General features: G+C 33.7%; 3 protein-coding genes across 3 annotated transcripts; all 3 read left to right on the forward strand.

The window, feature by feature from the left end:
* The first annotated feature begins 954 nt into the window (after positions 1–954).
* On the forward strand, positions 955–14189 carry LOC100786617 (clathrin heavy chain 2). The gene is made up of 30 exons (XM_003519354.5): positions 955–1319; positions 1653–1857; positions 2977–3065; positions 3145–3223; positions 3358–3485; positions 3764–3862; positions 3951–4059; positions 5206–5285; positions 5362–5589; positions 5678–5743; positions 6556–6672; positions 6840–7037; positions 7211–7327; positions 7500–7559; positions 7707–7793; positions 7923–8006; positions 8097–8231; positions 8324–8386; positions 8486–8590; positions 8666–8778; positions 8897–9149; positions 9233–9369; positions 9451–9729; positions 10009–11011; positions 11316–11801; positions 11890–12060; positions 12145–12330; positions 12803–12925; positions 13400–13510; positions 13665–14189. Exons 1-30 carry the CDS (start codon positions 1275–1277, stop codon positions 13830–13832), a joined length of 5124 nt encoding a protein of 1707 aa, XP_003519402.1. The 5' UTR covers positions 955–1274; the 3' UTR covers positions 13833–14189.
* A 4533-nt stretch (positions 14190–18722) lies between these two features.
* Positions 18723–20479, forward strand: LOC100787169 (transcription factor bHLH51). Its single transcript, XM_003519355.5, has 2 exons — positions 18723–19179; positions 19969–20479. The coding sequence occupies exons 1-2, from the start codon at positions 18784–18786 to the stop codon at positions 20455–20457; spliced, it is 885 nt and encodes a 294-aa protein (XP_003519403.2). The 5' UTR covers positions 18723–18783; the 3' UTR covers positions 20458–20479.
* A 3565-nt stretch (positions 20480–24044) lies between these two features.
* On the forward strand, positions 24045–24515 carry LOC102663324 (elastin). Its single transcript, XM_006576040.1, has one exon. It carries the CDS (start codon positions 24045–24047, stop codon positions 24513–24515), a length of 471 nt encoding a protein of 156 aa, XP_006576103.1.
* The last annotated feature ends 1496 nt before the right edge of the window (positions 24516–26011 follow it).

A 26011-nucleotide genomic window follows, 5' to 3' on the forward strand; every position in this document is an offset into this window, starting at 1 on the left:
GACTAACGATTATTAATAATGTTGCGTCGTGCAAGATTTTTTCAACTGTAGCACGTTAAAAGTTGTGTTCACTTTGAGAACTTTGTCATTTCCTTCATAGAAAACCTCTCCACCTACACCACCAACGATAGACAATAATCTTTCGAACACAACTCACAACTTGTACTCTCCAAATAGCAATTATTGTCCAAATCAATAAAAAGTAAATAATTAATAAATAAAAAATAATAAATAGTTAATAATTTATTTAGTAAAAAAATATTTATTAATTAATCAATATATGCTAAACCCAGTACCTATAAATCGAGAGCATTTGAATAATATCAAAGAAAGTTTTTTTTTTTTCTGAAAAATCCTCTCCTATTTTTGTTGCTCAATTTTAAAACAACACGAAAAACACAAGACACGATCCTACGTGTCCAAAATCAAAGCCAAGCCACCTTAGCAAGCCACGTTGACACGGCTCCTACAGTCCTCAATAAGATTTTTTTTTATATAAATATAATATATACTTCAAGAAAATTCATTTATTACAATCATTAAATACTTATTCTCATTGTTTTTGTTTTTTTTTATCTAATGGTTAAGATTATTTATTTATTATAATTTTTAGATCTTAAAAAAATAAATAATAAAAATTAGGAGTCACTTCTAAAGTAAATATATTTCTCTTCTTATAAATAACTAGAAGAAATAAATTTTTTAAATAGTAAAAATAAAAGTTAAATATAATTAACAAAAAAATAATAGAATAAAAAAATAATAATATAAAAGTAATGAAAAATTAATAAAAGTTAGAAAAAAATAAAATTTAATGAATAATTTAAAAATAAAATTATTCAATAAAATATGTACATCAAGTTTCATAATTTTTAATAATTATAAATTAATAATTAAAAATATATTTTTATATTTATTACCGCTCCTTAATATTTTCGCTTCACTTGGTGGATGTGTCAAACAAGAGGCGAGATCTATGTTTCTCGTCTCGTCATTGTAGACGCCAGTTCAATTCCACTCCCTTTCTCTTCCCTCGTTTTATTCGTGTCAGAACTTCAATTTCCCGTTTCGTCTCCACGTCTTTCTCTCTCTCTCTCTCTTCGTTTTGAAGAGGGTTCAAGTCTTCTCTTCCGCTGCTTCCAGATCTCGCAGCAGCCATTTGGATCCTACTCAAGCTCCTTCTCACTCTTCACTCTTCCACTCTCCATCCACGAATTCAATTCGCCGGTTGCAGATCCGATTCTTCGATTTTCACTTCCTCGATTCAAGCCACTATGGCGGCCGCGAATGCTCCGATCACCATGAAAGAAGCCCTAACTGTGAGTTCTGGCTCTCCGTCAATTTTCTATTCCCGCGAACTTTGTGTTTCTCTGTTTATCGAGATCAGTTCACAGTTATAGCTGTGGAATCAAGAACTAGAACACTTGCTTTTGCAGTATAATCGGTCAATTTTGTTCTGCAAGTTCAGTATGCTGCAATTTAGTTTACTAGTTTGCATAGGTGTAGTATGCTCAGATCTGAGTTTTTTTTTTTTTTTTTTTGCTTTCTGAACTGGAAAGTGAGAAGCATAATTGTTCGTTGTTGCTGATGTATTCTTTTCCTAGATAGTGAATTGAGTTGTTTGATTTGTGTGATCTGATTTGTGATTGCAGTTGCCGAGCATTGGCATCAATTCGCAATTCATCACGTTCACGCACGTGACGATGGAATCGGATAAGTATATATGTGTTCGAGAAACCGCTCCACAGAATAGCGTGGTTATCATTGATATGAACATGCCAAATCAACCTTTGAGGAGGCCTATAACTGCGGATTCTGCTCTTATGAATCCGAATTCTAGAATTCTCGCTTTGAAAGGTAAGATATGTTTCATAATCTTCTCCTGAATTTGTGACTTGTGAGTTGCACCTTGGTGTTGATATGAATTCTGTCTTTGGATATAAAAATCCATTGGAAGCTTTCTTTCAACAGTTTTTCTTTCTATTTTTACTTTTGCTTCCTTTAGTTGTATTATTTTTGTTGACGAGATTGTTGGATGAAATGAAACAAACTGCTTAATTTTGACTTGAAGCATTTGAGCACGTCTAGTCATCCACAATATATCTACTTCTAATTCCGTGATTATTGAACTGCCTCTAGCACTGTCAGTTACTTTATATGCACCCTGATCGCTAGGGCCACAGAGCTGTGAAGCAGGGATCTTTGATTGGTTTGAGAAGCTGAAATAAATTGGCATCCTTATTTTAAATTTTATATATAATATATAATTTTCTTATGATATAATGAAGTTAAAATGTCATGTTTTTAAGTGGAAAAAAGGTATTGTACTTCTGCTCTCACTCTTCTACAAGAGGATACAAGGAGGGACTCTATTAGATGAGGGATTTATTTATGTAGATACTAGAAAGAAATTATGTTTAAACTATGACTTTATTCTGGTTAGTTTTAATAAAAGTATATGAACATTATCTGAAGGAGGGACTCTATTAGAGCAAATTTCTGTAGTAATCTAAATTATATAGTCAGACTTTGGTTCAATGAAAATGTCAAAATGTCTTGGGACCAATTCTGACCTGTAAACTGTATTTTCAGTACCTCTGGTACTCAATTAATATAGATATTATTTTTGCTGATAAAAAAAAATGAACATTATCTGAAAAAGAATTTTTTTCCATTTTTTTTTACTATTGCTAATATATCTATATATCTATAATCCCCAATTTCACATTAGGCCTATTAGATGTTGCAGTCCTACATATTTTTCACGCTGTTATCGTTTGACCGGGTTTTCAGTAAAAAAAAATAAAATTATTGGTATCAAGATGAGCTGCAATGTTCATATAGACCATAATGCTCCCAAATTTCGAGCAGTCTGTTAAGTTTTTAGTTTGTTGTGCGTGCGCTTCTGTTGCTGCTTTTGAAATATTGTTTACTTTTGGATTATCTTCACTTACAAGTTACATCATTCTCTTGAAGCCCAACTGCAAGGGACTACTCAAGATCACCTACAAATATTTAACATTGAGATGAAAGCAAAGATGAAATCATATCAGATGCCTGAGCAGGTAACCATTACGCACAAGGACACATATATTGTAACATAATAGGTCCAATATTGTAACATATATTGTTAATCATGTATAGGTAGTTTTTTGGAAGTGGATTAGCCCCAAAATGTTGGGTCTCGTAACTCAGACCTCTGTATACCACTGGTCAATTGAAGGTAAGATGATAATTTGCTCAACTAAATATTTTTGTGTTATACTATATTTTCCAGTTCACATATTCTTTACAGTGTGCTTGTAGTTTCTGCAAATTGTTGACTGGTACATGGTTCATGATCTATATAACTTGTAGGTGACTCTGAACCTGTTAAGATGTTTGAGAGAACAGCAAATTTGGCAAACAACCAGATAATTAATTATCGATGTGACCCTACAGAAAAATGGTTGGTCTTGATTGGTATTGCTCCTGGTTCTCCTGAGGTATATCTCTGGTTCCTATTGTAGTCATTGTTATCAATCACAATAGCACCACTATCGCATGCTCATGCTATTGACCATAGTTAGCTCTCATGATGTAAATACATTTTTAATTTTCAACTTTAATTTAGGCTTTTCATTCAGATATTAAAAGTTGTCTTTATCTATGTTTCTGCTGGCTTTATCTGTGTATAATTGTACAAGAATTGTGATCTTTTTACCATGAATTTAACAAGCCTGATCTATTTTGGTTTATTTCTCCATATTATTTTGCATTGTAGAGGCCGCAATTGGTAAAGGGAAACATGCAACTTTTCTCTGTGGATCAACAACGTAGTCAGGCTCTTGAAGCTCATGCCGCATCATTTGCCCAATTTAAAGTGCGTTTTTTTACTTTTCTCTTCATTTTCCCTTAATTTTCATTTAATATTTCCTGAATAATTGTATATATGCTACTGTGTTGGACAGGTTCCTGGGAATGAAAACCCTTCTGTTTTGATTTCTTTTGCCTCAAAGACACTTAATGCTGGCCAAGTTATATCCAAATTGCATGTTATTGAACTCGGTGCACAACCAGGTTTGCATATTTTTAGCTCATTCACATTTATCTCTAATGTATCTATTTTATGGGCAACTTATGTTTTGTAGACAAATCTGTCTTGTATGCTGATTTAGTTCTATCTCTCTACTTGACGAATTTTAATTTTCCTGGTAAATCAGAAATTGAAATTAATTATTTGTATCAATGTGCATTTATCATTCCTGATCTATAACTCAAGGTGAAAAGGTCATATGAATGACAATAATGACCCCTTTTTGAGGATGCCTGTAGAATGGCACCTTCAACATTGAACTGAAAATATAACTTTCATAAACTTTTATCTGTGGATGTATTACACTGATCCATGATGAAGGAAGAGGCTACTCATTATTGCCAATAACTTATGTACATGAAATGTATTATATTTTTGTTGTTAGGCCATACTATGAGGATTGTTTTCCATTTCATACCCCATGCGTTTGAATGATAGGAAAAATTGATTATGTGACTAACAATTATCTTGTTTTTTTTTTTGCAATTATATTGTATTTTTATGTTGGGTTTTCAATTGTAACTAGGTGTGGGCCTGCACTGTTGCACAGATTTTAAAAAATCAAAATGTGGAATTTTTATAAGAAATAAATGAAAAAGGAAAAAATAGTTTTCTACCATCCAGCAGCCAACATGTGGCAAGGTGCTGGACAGTTTTTATTAAATATATAGATGATAAACATGTGTAAGTGTGAAATTTTAAGGTAGATGAAGCCGTAAATATTTACTAGATGCGGGTATTATGAAATTAAACAGTGTATATCATTGTATCACCTGTGATTGAATTGATCATCCTTCTGGAGTTTGAATTATTAGAGATGTAATATAAAATCATTCATGTGTTTCTTCACCTAACTGCTCAAGCTTTTGAGATAGTTGGTATCAAAGCATCTATAATTAAATGGTCTAGAGTTCTATCCTTGCTGTCCCCATTCTTCTAAGAAAAAGTTGAACTTCAGCACAGGATAGGTGGGCCTCTCTTCATTATCCATGCTTCAAGCCCAAAGGGCTCTAGCATGAGGGGGCATGTTGGAAACATAATATGAAACCATTCACACATCTTCACTTCACCTATCAACTTAAGCTTTTGCCATAGTTGGTCCATGACAAACATTACTGATTTGTTGGCAGGGAAGCCATCATTTACAAAGAAACAAGCTGATCTTTTCTTCCCCCCAGATTTTGCTGATGATTTTCCAGTTGCCATGCAGGTAGAGAAATTGCTTGTATTTGTTGTTCATTTTATAAATAGTGTAAATATTTGATTTCTACTTTGGTTTTTGGCAGATATCCCACAAATACAATTTGATTTATGTGATTACGAAACTTGGCCTACTATTTGTCTATGATTTGGAGACAGCTACTGCTGTATATAGGAACAGAATCAGTCCAGATCCTATATTTTTGACCTCAGAAGCTACATCTGTGGGAGGCTTTTATGCCATAAACAGGAGAGGCCAGGTTTTATTGGCTACTGTTAATGAACAAACCATTGTGAATTTTGTCAGTGGCCAAGTATGTTTCTGACCTTGTTATAACTTTTTTGTTGTAAAGTGGGGTATGAAATGGCATTTTTACAAATTCCATTTGGTTATTATCACAGTTAAACAATTTGGAGCTAGCAGTTAGTCTTGCCAAAAGAGGAAATCTTCCTGGTGCTGAGAAGCTGGTATGTCAATTTTTTTTTTCAAGGGTGTTTTTAGTGAGATTAAAAAAACTTGGATGCATTGTCAATTAATTTCTTGAGGGCATTTGTTTCACAAAATGATATTGTATTCCCAAGAATCACATTCCTAGGAATATTATAACCAGGAATGTTATTCCTGGGAATACTTAAAAGTACATTTGACTAGATTTTAACATTCCTAGGAATATTTTTAAAACTTAAAATAATTGAAAATAAAAAATAGAGTTGGAATGGAAGAGTTATAGTTGGGTTAGAAAATAACTTCCCATATTCTCATGGGAATATAAATTTCCCACCCCTTATCATAGGAATAGAAATGACTTGAATTATTGTATATAACCACTGTCCTGGGAATAAGTAATACCCAGGAACATTTTTTAAAGCTCGTAACATACATGGAAATACTACATAAGTTCACATTTCTGGGAAAGAGATTTTAATCCGTGAAACAAACACACTATTGGGCTTTCATGTAGCTGATAAATGCTTACTTGCATGAAGTTTGGTTACAAACTACAATAAAAAGTGCAATACTCTGATGAGTAATTGTTAACTCTTCTTTGTAGCAGACAGCCAGACACTTATTCAGTTTACTTCATCAATGCAATCTACACTGTTTAATCTCTTTCTCTCTCTCTCTCTCCCTCCCTCCCCCTCTCAATATATATTTCTAAAATATTTGATATTGATCAATTGATTGCTATGTTTAGCTTCTTAAGAAATGCTCTCTCTTGTTATTGTATTTTTGGTTCTTTTATTCATGAATATGATGTCCATATTTGTTGACATTACAGGTAGTGGAACGTTTTCATGAACTGTTTGCCCAAACAAAATATAAGGAAGCTGCAGAGCTTGCAGCTGAATCTCCACAAGGAATCCTTCGAACTCCTGACACAGTTGCCAAATTTCAGGTTTCTTGATAAGATGTTGCTATCTGGGAATTTTCTCTTGCTTTTTTAGCTACTTCATTCACAGAGATTCATTTTCTGGTTGTTTACTGTTTGCCTTTAGGTGATGTCCTTTTGTTTGGTCAATTAGTTATAATGTTTAAAATGCCATTATCTGCTTTATGTGGCAGAGTGTTCCTGTGCAAGTTGGGCAAACTCCTCCTTTGTTGCAGTATTTTGGAACACTTTTAACAAGGGGAAAGTTGAATGCCTTTGAATCATTAGAATTGTCACGGTTGGTTGTGAACCAGAACAAGAAAAATCTGTTGGAAAATTGGTTGGCAGAGGACAAGCTTGAATGCAGTGAGGAGCTAGGAGATCTCGTTAAGGTTGGGTTGCATTAAAATTTTGAAAAATTCAATATTATTTTGTTATTTATAACTTTGCTTGTACTCTATCTTTCTAATTGTCTCCCAAAAATATAGGGGTACTGATTCTCATCTAGCCTGTTTATTGTGAAATGTTGTATTCTATTAATTTTTACAAGCATGCTCCCTTGTAGACTGTGGACAATGATCTTGCTTTAAAAATATATATCAAAGCCAGAGCTACTCCAAAAGTTGTTGCTGCATTTGCTGAGAGGAGGGAGTTTGACAAAATTCTGATTTACTCTAAACAGGTGCCTGCTTACTTATCAAAGAATATTGAAGTTTAATCCATAGAATAATTTAGTGCTATTATGGCATGCATAGCATTTTGTCACCCTGTATAATTATAATTGCATGTATTGCCCTTTCATTTTACTGTAAACGTTTGGTCCTGAACATTGTATTACTTATTTGTTGCTATAGGTTGGGTACACACCTGACTACCTCTTCCTTCTGCAAACAATTCTCCGGACAGATCCGCAGGTGTGAGAGAAACCTCTGCAGTTTATATTATATAATTTTTTTAGTTGAACCTGAACCATTTCTTTGTAGCTCCCCTTATTCTCTGTCTCCTTGTTATATCTGTTGACAATGTCTGCTGACAGTTACCATTTTCATTTTGATTTGCAGGGCGCTGTTAATTTTGCATTAATGATGTCTCAAATGGAGGGAGGTAGCCCAGTTGATTACAACACAATAACTGATCTCTTTCTTCAGGTTGATTATATGTTGTGATTAAGCAATTATGATGAATATTAATATGATATTTTTTTTCATGATCATTGATTTAGTACTGAATGGTTCTTGAAATTATTGTTATTTTCATTTTGGTTACTTTCTGCTCAGAGAAATCTGATCCGAGAGGCTACAGCTTTTCTCCTGGATGTTTTAAAGCCAAATCTACCAGAACATGGGTTCCTTCAGACAAAGGTGTGTGGCCTTTGTTTCTCATCCGTTATGGGCATTCTACTCTGAAAATTCTTTCTTTGAACTGTTACGATCTTGTGAATTGCTGTTCAGGTGTTGGAGATAAATCTGGTGACTTTCCCCAATGTTGCTGATGCAATATTGGCTAATGGCATGTTCAGCCATTATGACCGTCCTCGTATTGCCCAGCTTTGCGAAAAAGCGGGCCTTTATGTGCGAGCTTTGCAAGTAAGGACTCTCCAAATGTGTTTTATTCTCGCACTTTCTCTATGTTAGTCTTAAAGTCAAACCCTTTGTTGATTGCATTATTCTTGGTGCAGCATTACACAGAATTACCAGACATCAAACGTGTGATTGTTAATTCACATGCAATTGAACCTCAGGTTTATGTGCTGTTCTGCTTTTAATCTATTTTAGTGTTTAACAATTAAAACCCATTGTGTGAGCTTTTAAAATACCTACTCATTATGTGGTTGTTACAGTCACTTGTAGAGTTTTTTGGTACACTGTCAAAAGAATGGGCATTAGAGTGCATGAAAGACTTACTGCTGGCCAATCTTAGGGGCAACCTACAGATCATTGTGCAGGTATGGTGGTGTCATTGTTTTCTATAACTTGGAACTTCTTAAATAATTGTTGACAAAGCTTTCGTATGTGTTCAGGTTGCTAAAGAATATTGTGAGCAATTGGGTGTTGATGCCTGCATAAAACTTTTTGAGCAATTTAGGTCATATGAAGGACTGTACTTTTTCCTTGGATCATACTTGAGCTCCAGGTAATTCTTTCATTTGGAAAAAAAAACTTGTTTTTCTGTTGGTAATAGACCTCATTTAATTGAGATATTATCCAATGTATTTCTGCTGATGTATGTTCCTCTAAATAATATGGAACAGTGAGGATCCTGATATTCACTTTAAGTACATTGAGGCAGCGGCAAAGACTGGTCAAATCAAGGAGGTTGAGCGTGTGACAAGAGAATCAAATTTCTATGATGCTGAGAAAACCAAAAACTTTCTGATGGAGGCTAAGCTTCCAGATGCACGGCCTTTGATTAACGTTTGTGATCGTTTTGGATTTGTTCCAGATCTAACACACTATCTATACACAAACAACATGGTTCGCTACATTGAAGGCTATGTTCAGAAGGTATAATAGTAGCTTTGCTTATCTCATGATTGCTATCTACTCTTTTTCTCTGCCTATCTAAAACTTTGTGCCTTTCTATACAGGTGAACCCAGGGAATGCACCTTTAGTTGTTGGGCAGCTGCTAGATGATGAGTGCGCAGAAGATTTTATCAAAGGCTTGATCCTTTCTGTTCGTTCATTACTGCCAGTGGAGCCCCTTGTGGAGGAATGTGAGAAGAGGTGGTGTTTGCCCTTTGATCCTAAGTGTTATTGCTTTGCGTTCGTGTTTCTTATTTTATCCTGTGGCTTTTTGATATGCAGGAATCGGCTTCGTTTGCTCACACAGTTCTTGGAACATCTTGTAAGTGAGGGAAGCCAGGATGTACATGTTCACAATGCACTGGGTAAAATTATCATTGATAGCAACAACAACCCAGAACATTTCCTCACAACCAACCCATACTATGATTCTCGAGTTGTGGGCAAGTATTGTGAGAAACGTGATCCCACCTTAGCAGTTGTAGCTTATCGGCGAGGACAATGTGACGATGAACTTATCAATGTCACCAACAAAAATTCTTTGTTCAAACTGCAAGCAAGGTTTGTGGTGTATATTGGCTCCTCTAAAGTGAGAGTATACTTTGCAGGATAAAGTGTAGTTACAACCATTGATTATTGTTATTATTGTTACAACTTCGAAGTTTGCTGTACTTGTATTTTATCATATTCTCAACCATGAATTTTCTAATCAATGGTTATAACTGCACTTTATAGTTTAAAGTACACTCCGTCACTTTAGAGGAGCTCTATTTGTGGTCCTTAATCCACCAAATCAATTTTCTTTAATTCAACATTCACATACTTATATTTTGATGACAGATATGTTGTTGAGAGAATGGATGGTGATTTGTGGGCTAAAGTTCTTGATCCTGATAATGAATATAGAAGGCAACTTATTGATCAGGTTGTATCTACTGCTTTGCCTGAAAGCTCAAGCCCTGAGCAAGTTTCTGCAGCTGTTAAGGCTTTCATGACAGCCGATCTGCCTCATGAATTGATTGAACTTCTTGAGAAGATTGTGCTTCAGAATTCTGCATTCAGTGGAAACTTTAATTTGCAGAATCTTCTTATTTTGACAGCAATAAAGGCTGATCCATCCAGAGTTATGGATTATGTTAATAGATTGGATAATTTTGATGGGCCTGCGGTTGGAGAAATGGCTGTAGAAGCTCAGTTATATGAGGAAGCATTTGCCATTTTTAAGAAGTTCAACTTGAATGTTCAAGCAGTTAATGTGTTGCTTGATAATATTCATAGCATTGATAGAGCTGTTGAGTTTGCTTTCCGAGTTGAAGAAGATGCTGTTTGGAGTCAGGTGGCCAAGGCTCAACTCAGGGATGGGTTAGTAAGTGATGCAATTGAGTCATTTATACGAGCTGATGATGCTACACAATTTTTAGATGTTATCCGTGCTGCTGAAGATGGCAATGTTTACCATGACTTGGTAAAATACTTGCTAATGGTAAGAGGGAAAGCAAAAGAACCCAAGGTCGACAGTGAGCTCATTTATGCATATGCAAAAATTGATAGGCTGAGTGACATTGAGGAGTTCATTCTTATGCCAAATGTTGCTAATCTTCAAAATGTTGGTGACCGGTTGTATGATGAAGCATTATATGAAGCTGCAAAAATCATATTTGCTTTTATATCTAACTGGGCCAAGTTGGCTATCACACTGGTCAAATTACAACAGTTTCAAGGTGCTGTTGATGCAGCAAGGAAAGCTAACAGTTCAAAGACATGGAAGGAAGTTTGCTTTGCTTGTGTTGATGCGGAGGAGTTTCGTTTGGCCCAGATTTGTGGACTCAACATTATTGTTCAGGTAATATGTTGATTTCAGTTTTTTTGATGAACTGTGTGTGTGTGTGTATATATATATATATAGGAACGTCTTTCTTAATTTCTGATGCCAGACCGAGTTCAATTTAGAGAGTTTAAATGATCTGGGTCTTCAGTATGTGATGGTGAAGCAATTTCCCTAAAAGTATGCTGTGAACATGTGAATGCTCATGATTTATGATTGGAAGGGTGTTTTGCTTGGTATTTGAACTTAATGCTGATCTGCTGGTAGTGATCTTATTGAATTTCTAATGCTTATTGCGTCATTTTTTTAATTAATTTTAAAGGTGGATGACTTGGAAGAAGTCAGTGAATATTACCAAAATAGAGGTTGCTTCAATGAGCTAATATCTCTGATGGAGAGTGGTTTAGGGTTAGAACGGGCACATATGGGCATCTTTACTGAGTTAGGAGTTCTGTACGCTAGATACCGCCCTGAGAAGCTTATGGAGCATATCAAACTATTCTCAACCCGCCTCAATATTCCTAAACTCATACGAGCTTGTGATGAACAACAGCATTGGAAAGAACTGACCTATTTGTATATACAATATGATGAGTTTGATAATGCTGCAACTACCATCATGAACCATTCACCTGAAGCATGGGATCACATGCAATTCAAAGATGTTGTTGTTAAAGTTGCTAATGTGGAGTTGTATTACAAGGCTGTTCACTTCTACTTGGAAGAGCATCCAGATCTTATCAATGATGTTCTGAACGTCCTTGCACTTCGTGTGGACCATGCACGTGTTGTTGACATCATGCGGAAGGTAGGATCATTAGTGGTAAAAATTTAATTAGATATTAGTTGTTGCATGCCATAACTCTAATGGGAAACTTCACTTTAATATGCTATAGGCTGGTCACCTCCGTCTTGTGAAACCATATATGGTTGCAGTTCAAAGCAACAACGTATCTGCTGTTAATGAAGCGTTGAATGAGATATATGTTGAGGAGGAAGATTATGATAGATTGCGCGAGTCAATTGATTTGCACGATAACTTTGATCAAATAGGCCTTGCCCAAAAGGTGTGGAAATTTGCTCTTAATTGGAACTATTTTTTTGTTTTAGTTGTGGAAATCTCAGATTATTACTATTACTGTATGATGCAGATTGAAAAGCATGAGCTTCTTGAGATGAGACGTGTTGCTGCTTATATTTACAAGAAGGCAGGTAGGTGGAAGCAGTCTATTGCTTTGTCAAAGAAGGATAACCTTTACAAAGATGCCATGGAGACAGCCTCACAATCTGGCGAGCGTGAACTTGCTGAGGAGTTGCTTGTTTATTTCATTGATCAGGTGCTAAATTCAGTTTCAAACTTCATATATAATTCATTTTCTTGCAATATCTTGTTTGATTAGGTTTACCATTATTCTTGGATAATGTGTTTTGTTTAATTGTTATAATGTCATGCTTCGTACATGTCTATGCATACATAGCTACTCTTCAACCTTCTTTGTAGCAATAGTTATTGCATACTAGTGGGACCTCTTATAATATGTGTAATTCGAAGTCATACAGAGAAATTATTTGATTCCTGGAGTTATTAGTATTTTCTTTTTGTCAAAGCCCAGTGGCTGGTTTGTTCTGCAAGAGCATGCTAGTCTTACAATCAAAACTACTGATTGAAGGATTGTCAAATTGTCATTCAAGCTTCTTACCTAAGGGTTCAATCTTTTTTGTTTGTCCTCGGGAGTGATAGTATTTCAATTTATTTATTATATGCATATAATTGAGATTTCTAAATTTTCTTTTCATATGCTTATGCAGGGAAAGAAGGAATGCTTTGCCTCATGTCTATTTGTTTGCTATGATTTGATACGGGCAGACATTGTTCTTGAACTAGCTTGGATGCACAATATGATTGACTTTGCTTTCCCGTATCTATTGCAGGTTTGCATTTATTTTATGCTGCTAATTTGTATCACCTGTAGTTAGAATTTTATGTTTCATGATTCAATGTGATTCAGCTAGCTATTGATTTGTAAAACAAGATTTGATCATATACTTTGCAAAGTCTGATAGTTTATGATGGGTTGCAATTTTTTCAGTCTATTTGAACTACTTTTTTGGTGAAACAATTTAATCTTCCTCTTTATTTATAAGATCAACTTATATGTAAGCACTTATTCAATAAGTATTTGATTGAACAGTTTACCCAAATGCACAATTAGTGGTGCTTAGCTTGTGAATATTGTGGTTGGTCTTATGTACTTGCGGTATTACAGAGGTTATGTGAGCAAGCAAATCTAGGTTGACTATGCAGTTAATTGTCTTCTCCAGCCTTCCATTGAGCTGAAATGGATCTATTTATTGCCATCTTATCTAGAGGTTTCTCTCATCTTCATTTTTTTTTTGCTGTTGTAGTTTATTCGTGAGTACACTGGCAAAGTCGATGAACTGGTGAAGGACAAAATTGAAGCACAAAATGAAGTGAAGGTTAAAGAGCAAGAGGAAAAGGATGTAGTTGCACAACAGGTAATTATTTTATGTTGTGCTGTCAGCAGTTTGAGTGTTCAGAAATGTTTGTTGTTGATAAATCCTCTTCTTTCGCATCCTTCATCCTCAACATTCTCAACAGATTGAACATTAGAGTAGTACTGATATGAATGAGATGTGCTTTTTGTTGCAGAACATGTATGCTCAATTGTTGCCTCTTGCTTTGCCTGCACCACCAATGCCTGGAATGGGAGGCCCAGGAGGTATGGGAGGAGGCTTTGCTCCTCCCCCTCCAATGGGTGGACTGGGGATGCCCCCAATGCCTCCTTATGGCATGCCTCCCATGGGCAGCAGTTTTTGACAAGTTTAGCATGAACTTGGCCCCTGTGAAGAGCAATGTAGGAACTTCGAAGTTTTGTGTAGAAGAATATCTTGTGTGATTTGGATGCAGCATTCTTTCTTTGCTTCGGGTGGCGGTGGGAGATCCCAATTTAAAATAATGTGAAGTTTCTGTTTAGATTGTGTCATAATAGTCTTGTAAGTTTATTGTTTTTTCTGGGTTGTAGTTGAGGCATTTTTTGGGCTGTTGGTTCTAGCTAACCGATAAATTTCTGTATTCTACCATTTTTCTTGTATTAAATGAGTTAGTCCTAGGTAGACCAAACAAAAAATGAATTGCTCCTAGTATATATACGAAATTTACCGACTTTAACAGCCAGCTTTATATGTGCATGCTGTGGCCAAAATTTCCTCACTTGATGTGGAAGCTACCTGATTAAATCCTGTTGACATGCTGCTTTTCACATGCGTTTTTTTTTTTTTTTTCCAGTTTATTGTGATTTAATTTCATGTTTAAGCGTAATTATAATAAATAGACACTTTTTTGGTCCATAAGCTCATTCCTTTGTTAGTACTGCTTATTCTCTTGTTACCTGACACATTTGGGCCCCAATATTTTTAGGAAATCGTTTTCAGAGTCATGTATAGTGTATCGTGTATGTGGAAAAAAAATTAATTATGGAGGCACCCTTCTTACCCCGTTTCAGCACATCCATGCTACACCCTTGTAGACATGTTTATAGAAAAACCACACACCCACGTATTAGTGTTCCTTGAAAAAACACAAACTTATATATGCAGCTATATTTTGCTTTTTGTTTTATCAACACCTCATATTCTCAACACTTATTTCAGTTATTTGAAAGCGTTGCTATAGCTGACTTGGGTTCCAAATGGCGCTACCTTTGAAATCTAAACACACGTGTTTTGTTTTGTTTTTTTTTGCAAATAAGGTTAACAAGCATGGTAGTTGTTTGGTTTGATATAAATATAGTCTTTAAACATGAGAATCCTAATTTGGAATGTTTTTTTGAGTTGGTTAAATTTAGATAGAAAACATACTTATCCGAATGATGAAGAATTTCTCTTTTTCTTTCTATTAATGGTCAATAAATTTTGTGGAATGTTGGAAGGTGTTGTGGAGTGAAAAGCATAACATATTTGAAAATACTATATACGTGCAGTAATGGCACTGCGGTGAGATTATTGGCATATGATTGTAGACTTGTAGTCAGACTTACTTTCTATCCTGTATATGGGTTGGAAGTATACCTTCTTGTATAAGATACTTTTTTTTAGGCTGACAAAAAAAACAATACACACGTATCATTCTCAGCAATAATTAGTGTTGCTGCATATATAAGGTTTTTTTTCGCAAGAAAAATAGTCATTGTGATAAACCTTAACTTAGACTGTTATTTTAAGAACAATTAAGTTAACATTTTTAAGTATCTATTGTCCAGTAAGTACTAAAATCAATTGTAGGAGTCTGCAAAAATTGGTTCGGTAAAAATATTTAACCGAATCAAATGGTTTTAATAGATTTAATTCTTAAATTCAAATTGACGAATTGTCTTGTCAAACTAGTTCAAAATTGAATTACTTTTAAAAAACCGAGTCAGAATGAAATTGATTTTAAATTTATTTAAGAGTTGAACTGGTTCCAAGTTGGTTCAGTGATTGACACTATGAGAGAATAATTTTTTGTACATGGATAATTAAACCTTATAAAAAAAAAACAAATTCAGTCATAAGTAAAATGAATATCTCTTGTAGAAATAATCCGATTCTGACGGAAGATGTTTTTAGAACAATTTAATTCGTTTTTACAAATCAATTTAGCTAAAACTCATTTGGTTTGTTCTAATTGCTAATCGGTTTGGTCTGATCCCATATTTTTGGACACCCTTAGTCGTTGATATATGTATTTATCCCAAAAATAAAAATGAATTAACGGAATAAACATTCACTTGGTCTATTGCCTCTAAGTCAACTTTAATAGGTTAACATTATGTAAAATTATTGAAATATCCCAACAACAAATAAGGCTAGGGAGATAAAATTAAATACTTTACTTGGTTTACCATTGCTAGCGACAATTAATGTTTGTTGGTATTTACGTATCTTTTTCGAACAACTATTAAAGTTATAGGCATTGACTTGATCTACCGTTCCAGGCAACAATTAGTATGACAAACCTGTATATGTATGTGTCTTTTCTTGACAATTGTTATACGGCAATAATATTCTCATAATTATCTTAACAAAGAATAATGAAGTTCCATAAATAGTTGTGTTGCCTACATCGTATGTATGATTTTTTTTTTTTCACGACAAGCTAATAATTGTGTGCTATTTTCTATGGATTTTAATTATCGTTGGCATGAGTCTATCTTTTCCTGGCAAGTTTGTTGCGGAGAAAATAATCTTTTCATCCAACTAACTTGTAAACATGATTAAAATGTGTGCTTAATTATATTTGACAGCACATGCGATGTAATTTTACATATTTATCTTTCAAACGTTACTTGAATTCCAAACAAAGAAAATCAACTCCCCTGCATATCCTTCCCTTTCTTTGAAAATTTTCACTTCCCACTCATGGCATTCACTTAAAAATATCCAACATATATAACACTGTGCAGAGACTAAAAAGGAAGGAAAAGTTAAATAACAAAAATACTGACTTGAACGATAGATATCGAATTTTAGGATAAAGCAGAATCAAATGGTCTTCAACAAAAAAGAAGAAAGAAAGTAGAATCAAATGATTTTTAACCCTCATTTGCAATTACATAATTATTTTCATCTTTTTCAATTGCATCCAATGTATCTCAGCCTTTCCCATTTATGTGTCCATTTTTTTTTGCCGTCTACTGATAATTACTCTCCATTGAGCCATTTATTACGAATCTATGATTGCACCTTATCTTTATATTATTTCACCTTTCTTTGACCAAAGGGAGAAGGAAGAGTACATAGGCCTCCGACCGTAATTAGCTTCAGTGTCTATAACACTTTATTTCTTATCATTCTATTGCTTGACAAAAACAAAGATGTGCACCATGGATTAATTATACTGAAATTGTTTTAGTTTAATCAGCAATCTTATATTTGAGTTACTTGTCCTAAATAATCAGAGAAAGAGTTTTATCATTTATAACTATCTAACTATCGTACTTATTTCAAACATGATTGTTATCTCACTTTGATCGTTTTGGTTTGTCACATTTTGATTGTGACACCTTCACTTTCCCCATCATATATAGATAAATATTGTAGATATATGTTTTGAGATTGAGACCCAAAAGCCTAAAATTTCGATAAGATAAAATAACATGGGGTGAGGGAAAAAAGAAGAAGAAAGAAACAAGGAAAGAGATTGAAGAAAAAAAATACGGAATCACAAGAAATCACACAATTTGTATGATATATAATAGAGGCTAACAAAGAGAGTGGTTGGATCATTAGTCGTATCACTCTTTAAGGTGCTATATTATGAGTTACAAATTGTGAGGGCAAATGGGACCCTCCAGTGATTGTAATTGAAGCTTCCTTTGTTTGCTAGCTTGTGCTGTAGACAAACTAAGTAAGCTTTTCAATCAGAGGCCATTAAAGTGTACAAATTAAGCCGCTTTTACTCAGTGGCCTGCTTTCAAGTTCCACCTTTCAATCAAGATATACTTGAGGAATTCACCAGGAAATAATAATTTAAAGTAAATCAAGTTATTAACCTCTCTTCCAGATGCATGCACAATTGGACAAATCCACTTATTTGTTCAATACATAGAGATCGAGTAACTGTAATAAGATGAAATTAACTCGTGTTGGTAGTAATCTTCTAAGTAAATCTCTGTTAACAGTCTCAGTGTGTCATAGGTGTCCTAGTCTTGTAATATAGGATGTTTCTCCTTTCTATTACTTTTTAATCACAAAATAATATAGAGATTGGTAAAATAGGTCCACAAGTTGTCTTAAACTTAATGGACAATCCGTTTATCACTGTTGTTACATCAGGCGTTTGTCTAATTGTACGAACAAATCTTGCATTCTTTTATTTGTGTACAAATGTTCTGTTTCAGTCACCTTTTTCATCTTCCTCATCATGGCAAAGACTAAAACCTCGGCTGGGACAGTTTGTAATAGTACAGAAACTTATGTGATGAAACTTAACCAAATTGAAATTCATTGTTGAAGCCCTTGATAAAGTATATCTTGAATATATTTCACTTTTAGCCCATATCCTAGGCTAAGGCTTAAAATATAGGTGCTTTTTTATTTTTAACTGAAAAAAGTGCATATAGATAAGTTTTAAATTGCAGTCTGAGTTGTGGGTCACAATCTTTGACATTATGAGGAATTACAGCAAATGCAGACACAATAGCCGTGAGCTCGAAAACCACATCGAGGTTAAAATTGCAATCCCAAACCATTTTTTTAAAATTAATGTGTAATCTTATGAAGTTAAATTTCAAGATAAGTACTACTAGATCTGGACTATAATCCACATGGTGAGCCCAAATGGTTATGATTGCCATCAGAGCAGACAAAAAACTTAATGGCTATACACCCACATAGAAGAATAAGATACTGTTCGTGCATCCACTACACCAATTACTGTTACTAGGTCAAGCGATTCCAAAGTTCCATACAGTGGTTCCCAAGTCTATTTGCAAGATACTATTTCATTTCTGGTTCAAATTCTTAGTCAGCACGGATACTCATTAAGATAAGCCTGTTTGTTGGGCCAGGCCATACCCTCTTGCTTTTTATTTTGGCTCTTAAACTTGAGAGATTCTTTACAAAGTCTAGTGAGATTTATTAGGGAGGAAAAAAGCAAATTTTCTTGGTGAAGTGACAGGAGGATACAGCCAAAAATGATTTTCATCTGACCCCATTAAAGGTCATTGCATATCACACCAATCACCATAAAAGATAAGAAGAAGATCGCACATTAAGTAAACAGTGTCTCCATGAAATGGGAAATAAAAAGCTCACAAAGCAAGGCACAACAAACATTAGAATGGTTTGTAATTTGTGTATTGTGTTATGTGCATATGGAAAGTTACTACTATTCTGGCTGGCCTCTGGCTCAATGCTACAACTCTGCACCAAACAGTGATCAATTATCTCCTTTTTCAGTCCCAACAACAACACAACAAACACTCCCTCTTGTTGCTTCTTCTTCTTCTGACCATGCAGCAGCATCTCTTCAATTTGGTGAGTTCCCTTCGTGGCCTGCACCCATTGGAGCAGAAGTTAGAGCTGCAAGTGCTTCCAAGAGCCACAGCCAAGCAGAGAAAAGGCGCAGGGACAGGATCAATGCACAGCTTGCAACTCTCAGAAAACTCATTCCCATGTCTGATAAGGTAAATGAAAAAAGAAAAAAGTAAAAAGTAAAAACCATGATGTCTTTCTTTTAATAATTGGCAGTATACTATTTTTTTTGAAAGCTTGCATTGCATACTGTTTTAGACAAGAAGCAAGAAAGTGGAATTGGTGAATTACCTACTATATAATGTATAGGGTATCATTAAGGTAAATAAAATTATATTCAATGCAATAATATGGTGTGATATGATTGACGAATAATTACACTCCTTAAGCATGTGATCAGAGGTCTGATCCTCAAGATTCATACATATAGAATAACATTTGGTAGGACTTAAAGGGAGATCAATTCCTTAAATGAATTTTAATATTTCAAGAGATTAATTTTAGACTCTTGGCTAAAAAAACCGAAGGTTAAAAAAAAAGAAAATCAGATTCGAATTCGATCCACTATAAGTTTGTGGCATTTCGATGTCTGTTTTTTCATGATAGATAGCATAGTCACTTTCAAGTCCATGAATAGCATTACTAGGTTGTATGATATAGGTCATATGGATTTCAATTCCATTAACTTGCCCATCTTTAGAAGAGAAAGAAACTATAAGAATCATAGCATAAATACCTTTACTAGGTTGTAAGATAGGTGATATAGATTTCAATTCCTCTAACTTTCCATCTTTAGTAGAGAAGGAAGCTATAAGAAAAAAGAATTATAGCATGAATAACTTTTCTAGGTTGTATGATAGGCCATATATTTCAGTTCCACTAACTTCCCTATCTTTAAATAGAGAAAGAAACTATAAGGGGTGAAATTTATGTGGTTGCAGATGGATAAAGCAGCATTACTAGGGAGTGTGGTAGACCATGTGAAAGATCTAAAGCGAAAAGCCATGGATGTTGTTAGCAAAGCCGTTACTGTTCCAACTGAAACTGATGAAGTAACAATTGACTACCACCAATCTCAAGATGAAAGCTACACAAAAAGAGTGAACATATTAAAGGAAAACATCATAATCAAAGCTTCTGTTTGCTGTGATGATCGACCAGAACTGTTCCCTGAGCTCATCCAAGTCCTCAAAGGGTTGAGACTCACAGCAGTTAAAGCTGACATAGCCAGTGTTGGTGGCAGAATCAAAAGCATATTGGTTCTTTGCTCAAAGGATAGTGATGAAGATAATAATAGTGTTTGCCTTAGCACTCTCAAACAATCACTTAAATCTGCTGTGAACAAAATTGCTTCGTTATCTGTGGCAACAAATTATCCCTCTAGAAGTAAGAGGCAGAGGTTCTTCTTGCCTTCTCATTACGTACAATAATTCATTGCATTTTTTTTTTTCATTTTTGTTTTTAAATTCTTAGAGGGGTCCTGTCAGTAGGTGAAATTATTGGTTTCATTTTTCAACATTTGGTTACTTGTCAGATACAAAACTAAGGAAAGCGTAAGTGTTAGTTTTGTGCCTCCAATTATGGTAGGTTACACGGAAATTAATTAAAAAGAAGCTGGTTAAACATATTCAAAGACCATTTGTTATGTTACTTCCAAAATAGAAACATGAGCTTAATTACCAATTTCAGCAAGAAAAAGGAGGGGGATTAGGAGAAAATATTGGTAACTTTCTTTATTTGGATTTTATCTAATAAGAAGGATAATTGGAAAAAGAAGAATCACGAACAATAAACAATTACACTAATATACACGTTAAAATAACGTTAAACAAAAATACACTTTTTAAAGCAAAAATATTAAAATAACCATGTTAAACTTTCATCTAAACATTGAATTCAACAAAATTAAATTATGATGATTTAATAAACTAAACAATAATTATTAGGATATATTTTAATTAGGGAAGTAAAAATTATTCTTAATTTATAATTAGGGAACGTGAGATTTCCAACAATACTATATTCTTTTTTTTTTTTTTGGTAGATACTTTATTCTTAAATCATACTGCATGTCACTTTAGAAATGATTTATGGTGTTGGGAAATATTGACACGTCTAGTCGAGTAATCTTCATTGTAGTGCAAGTAGTTCCTGTATGGGACCCAATAATCTCTGGTTATTTATACGCAGAAGCAGATGATTTATGAGATGCAACCATCAGTGGGAAGTCATGGTGTTGCACTTCTGAAAAATCTAATGAGTATGGTTCAATTAATTGATAACATATATTAGGTTTATAAGAGAGAATTTAAGTTTAATTCAACAAAATATATTTTTGGAAAAAAGTAAAGAATTTTAAATGTGATTAAGCTTCGATCAAAAATCAAAATTTACATAAATATCTTAATATATCACTTAAGAGTCAAATAACTTAATTAGGGTGATTAAAAAAACAATAATCAATCATACCATTGTAGATAAGGACCACAACCATATTTAGATATTTGGATTAATATTTTTTTTTAGTAATGCATATTTTTTTTATGAGTGATATTTAGATTACTATAAAACAAAAGAAGCATATAGAAAATTTTCCTTTGGAAATGATTTAGAAGGGGGAAAAGGTAATCCACATCCAGTGTGCGATGTGTATTTTTTTCTTTTTTTTTTTGAATTTTTTTATTGACTAAATTAACCTTCAATGTCATTTTATATAAAAGATTTTGATCAACAAATTAATTTATTAAAATATTAAAACATCTTGATATTCATCCTTATGAAAGACGAAAATATAGAAAAATTTCCTTTGAAAATGATTTATAAGGGGAAAAGGTTATCCCCTGTCGCAATGTCTATTTTTTTTTCTCTTTTTTTTAGAATTATGTTATTTTTAAGAATTATTTATTTTTTTTTCCTGAGTTTTTACATGCGACGGATTTTTAAGTGCACCTTGTCTTTTTTCGTATTCTGTATTTTTTAGTAAGTTAACCTTCAATGCCATTTTTGAATAAAAGATTTTGATCAATAAATTAATTTCTTAAAAATTTATGAAATGCTAATGTGATACGAAATACAAATTTAGTACTTATTTTATATATTTAAGAGACTAACTTAATGATAAAAAAAATAACAATTAATTAATGTAATGGTGCGTTACTTTTTAGGAAATTATTTTGATGATAAAAATATTTTAAAAAATTTCAGGTCACCTGGACCCAATTTCATGTCACTATGCATGAAAGAAAGGAAATGTTCATGTTTTATACCAGCAAATTTAATAACTCAACTAACACCAAGATGGATTATTATTGTACATGGATCTACAAAGATGATGTTCAGTTGGATAATGTTGTTCTTTACCATTCATCTCTCCCCTATGATTGCAGGTATTTATGATATTCATGGGAGGTGCCCAATAGTTCAAAGATTTACAATTCCATCCTGCAAATTGGTTGAAAGGCAATGTGCAAACAATGTTTTTGGTTGACTTGAGGCTAATAAAAGATATCTTTGAAGGAAGAAATCTCACTTATACTGAATTTTCTAGCAAATTTACTTAATCAACCAAAAAACAACAACAATCATCTCAGTAAACAGTGAAGCTCCATAGGTGTCTTTGTCTCTGTCCGTCGAGGTGGGTCCAGGATATTATATTATATTGTTGGGAGACTTCTTATATCGTGCCTGCCTAGGTTAATTGTACTAGTTGCAAACAAAGGGGTTGTGTTGGTTATGAGAATGGTGAAGGTGAAATTAAAATTCCAATAGATTTGTTGATTACAGACCATATGCTTTTTTTTTAAGTCCACAGGAGTAGAAAGACTATTTTAGCTCAGACACACCTTGTGGATCAGATTAGGGTTATGAAGTCCAAGGAGAATGGTTTAAACTGAATTTCTAGATGAGATGAAATGCATTTTCCTCCATGGCTTTGTTTTGCCATGACTATCAACAAAAGTTGGGCAATCACTTTCCAAGGTGGGACTCTATGCGTCCAGTTTTCACTCATTTTCACTGCACTATATAATTGCTGAAGTTTCTTTTTTTTTTGGAGATTATCCTTCCTGTCGCCACCATGAGAGTGTTGTTCTAACAGGAGAGTTAAGCTATACAATTATTTAGTCAAGAATTTATCTAAATTGCAAAAAGTATATTCTTAAGCATAGCAGATATAGTTGGACTACTATATGTTATATTATATATATATATATATATTACTTTATATATTCGTAGTATTTTAAATTTTAAAATTTTATCCTCCTTTAAAACTTATATAGTATTTTGTAACCTTATTTAGCAAACAATATGGATTTGTACTTCCACTTACTCTTTTGTTTATAAATGTTTTACAAATTTTAAGTTTCATCAATTATTTTTCACATATATTGCTATATTTAAAATGAATAGTTTTGATTCATACTAAAATTATACTTATAACATTAAAAGGAACCTCATATCACATCTTATATTACATTGGATAAGAATATTTAAGATGACATCAACATTTTAGGCTTGTTAAATGCTCCTTTTTCAATGCAAAAGGTACATTAAAAAAAAGTGAGTTCCAAGTATAGATATGAAGATGACCAGAAGTATAACAACAAGAAATGTTATATTATTCTTGCAACAATTCTTCATTGCATGATGTGTTGTTTGTTTATCAATTTTTATCGCAACTCCAACAAAAGAAAGTTTGAAAATAAAGAAAGTTTGAAAATAATTAATGGTTTAGGAACAAAGTCAAGATGAGAGTTGAGGGAAGACAAGTCTTTTAAGCTCAAAGGAAGACAAGTTAAAAATAAAAAGAGCGAGTATTTCTTGCCTTACATAGGAAGTTCATACGTGCGTTTAACTATTGAGGGAGAACAATTAGGCCTTATTTGTCTCTCCTCCACTCCTATATATAAATAGTATATTTTCCCATTAATTTTCTCATATATATATATGATATATCCTTTGTTACCGAACATATCTCATTTGAGTTAATTAACTTGTTCTCGTTCATTACTACTAAAAAATGGCTTCCAAGATACAAATATTACCAATCCTAGGCGTGTTGGCCATGTTACTTCTGATCTCCTCGGAGGTGTTAGCCACTGGATTACATGGTGTTGGTGTTGGTATTGGTGGTGGATTACCTGGTGTTGGTGTTAGCGCTGGATTACCTGGTGTTGGTGCTGGATTACATGGTGTTGGTGGCGCTGGATTACCTGGTGTTGGTGCTGGATTACATGGTGTTGGTGGCGCTGGATTACCTGGTGTTGGCGCTGGATTACCTGGTGTTGGCGCTGGATTATCTGCCAACGCTGGATTATCTGGTGCTGGTGGCGCTGGATTACCTGGTGTTGGCGCTGGTGCTGGTGGCGGCCGTCGTGGTCGTGCTGGCTCCCCTTCTTATCATGCAAGTTCCCCTAGTGGTGGTGACAGCTCCCCTTCTTATTCTTATCATGCAAGTTCCCCGAGTGGTGGTGTCGACTACTATGGTTGATCCCAGGCAAAAGAGGATAAGACTTGTAAATGATAATAAGTTCTACGTGTACTATGTATCGTGAATAATTCTTGTTGTGAGAGCCATGGTTATAGTCAGCAAAGAGGCCTTTCTCCTCACCTTTCTAAATTACCACTAGCTAGCTAGAGTTATCTCCCAATACGAAAATGTTAAATAATACGTGTCAGCATGTACCTATATATGTGACCAAGTTGTAAATAGCAACTTTTAAAATGATGATAATATACTTTTAAGTTGTCCTAAACAGTGAGTTTTGCACTTTTACTTATACTGTTACTACATTTCTTTATCATTTCAGTTATGTTTATACTTTTATAATTATCATATCTTAAACTTGCTTGCAGCTACTATGGATGTATGAAAACTGAATTAAATTTAATTCAATTTTCAAACCATCACAATTAAATTTAATTCAATTTATCTTTATGTTTCTAGCAACTCAATTCACCCCAATCAACCACACCACCTTAATTGAGTTGGGTCATTGACTAATTAAAAAAAATACCATCGCCTCTTTAACTTTTAACAAAAAAAAAATCTCAAAATGTAGTTTTATATTGCTTCATTGTTTATTAATTCTTGCTTCATTAATTATTTTATAATTCACAATTAGTATTCAAAAAAAATCTTTACAACTATATTACAACTCACAATTATTTGATTGAGTCAATCTTCAAAACCAAGATAAACTTGCAGCTTGTGAGTTAGTAAACAAAAGTGAGAGTTTAGAAAAAAAAAATACTCTTTTTTATTACTCACTATGCCTCGCATACAACACATAAAAAGAATTAGACAATTACCATTTTTATATATTTATTATGTAATCGTATTCGGTTGGATTTAATAGAATTTTGAAATTCATGAACTCGCTAATTACTCAATCCAATTTTAATTGGATGCACTAAACAAAACCCAACCCAACCTAATGACCTAGCCTAATGCATAAAAATATAATTGGGTTAGGTTGAGTTGGGAGGTTCCCGTGTTAATGCAACATGCTTACACCTTAGCAGCTAAAACAAATCATTTTTTTATCAATACAAAATTCAAGAAGCATTAGTTATGTTTACCCTTGTGTTACAGGATTAGGGATGTGAATAGGACAGGCCGGCCTACAGGGGTCTACAACCTGGCCTGACCTATTTAATTAAAAGATTAGGCTCGAATTCTTTTAAAAGTCTATTAAATTAAATAGATGAGTCTTAGGCTTATTAAAAAGCCTAATAGGCCGGCCTATATATATATATATATATATATATATATATATATATATATATTATTTTTTTGGTACCAATATATACTTATATTATTTTTTTGGTACAATTAATTATTTGTCTGAAACTAGCAGACTTTGATTACACATTAGTGCTCCATAACTTCCATTCTTATAATCAAGTAAGACTTTAATTACAATTTAGGTGTAAGTCATGTGTCTCTTTATATTCCTCATTATTTTCATTGTCTTCCCTTTTCCT

Source organism: Glycine max, chromosome 2, assembly GCF_000004515.6.
Source record: "Glycine max cultivar Williams 82 chromosome 2, Glycine_max_v4.0, whole genome shotgun sequence".
In the NCBI taxonomy this organism is placed as follows: domain Eukaryota; kingdom Viridiplantae; phylum Streptophyta; class Magnoliopsida; order Fabales; family Fabaceae; genus Glycine; species Glycine max.

Coding starts and splice junctions, on each gene's coding strand:
- LOC100786617 (XM_003519354.5), top strand. CDS start 1,275: ATGGCGGCCGCGAATGCTCCGATCACCATGAAAGAAGCCCTAACT. Junction 5,744..6,555: donor TTCCTGGTGCTGAGAAGCTG/GTATGTCAATTT, acceptor TTGACATTACAG/GTAGTGGAACGTTTTCATGA. Junction 8,232..8,323: donor TTTATGTGCGAGCTTTGCAA/GTAAGGACTCTC, acceptor TTCTTGGTGCAG/CATTACACAGAATTACCAGA.
- LOC100787169 (XM_003519355.5), top strand. CDS start 18,784: ATGAAATGGGAAATAAAAAGCTCACAAAGCAAGGCACAACAAACATTA. Junction 19,180..19,968: donor TCATTCCCATGTCTGATAAG/GTAAATGAAAAA, acceptor ATGTGGTTGCAG/ATGGATAAAGCAGCATTACT.
- LOC102663324 (XM_006576040.1), top strand. CDS start 24,045: ATGGCTTCCAAGATACAAATATTACCAATCCTAGGCGTGTTGGCCATG.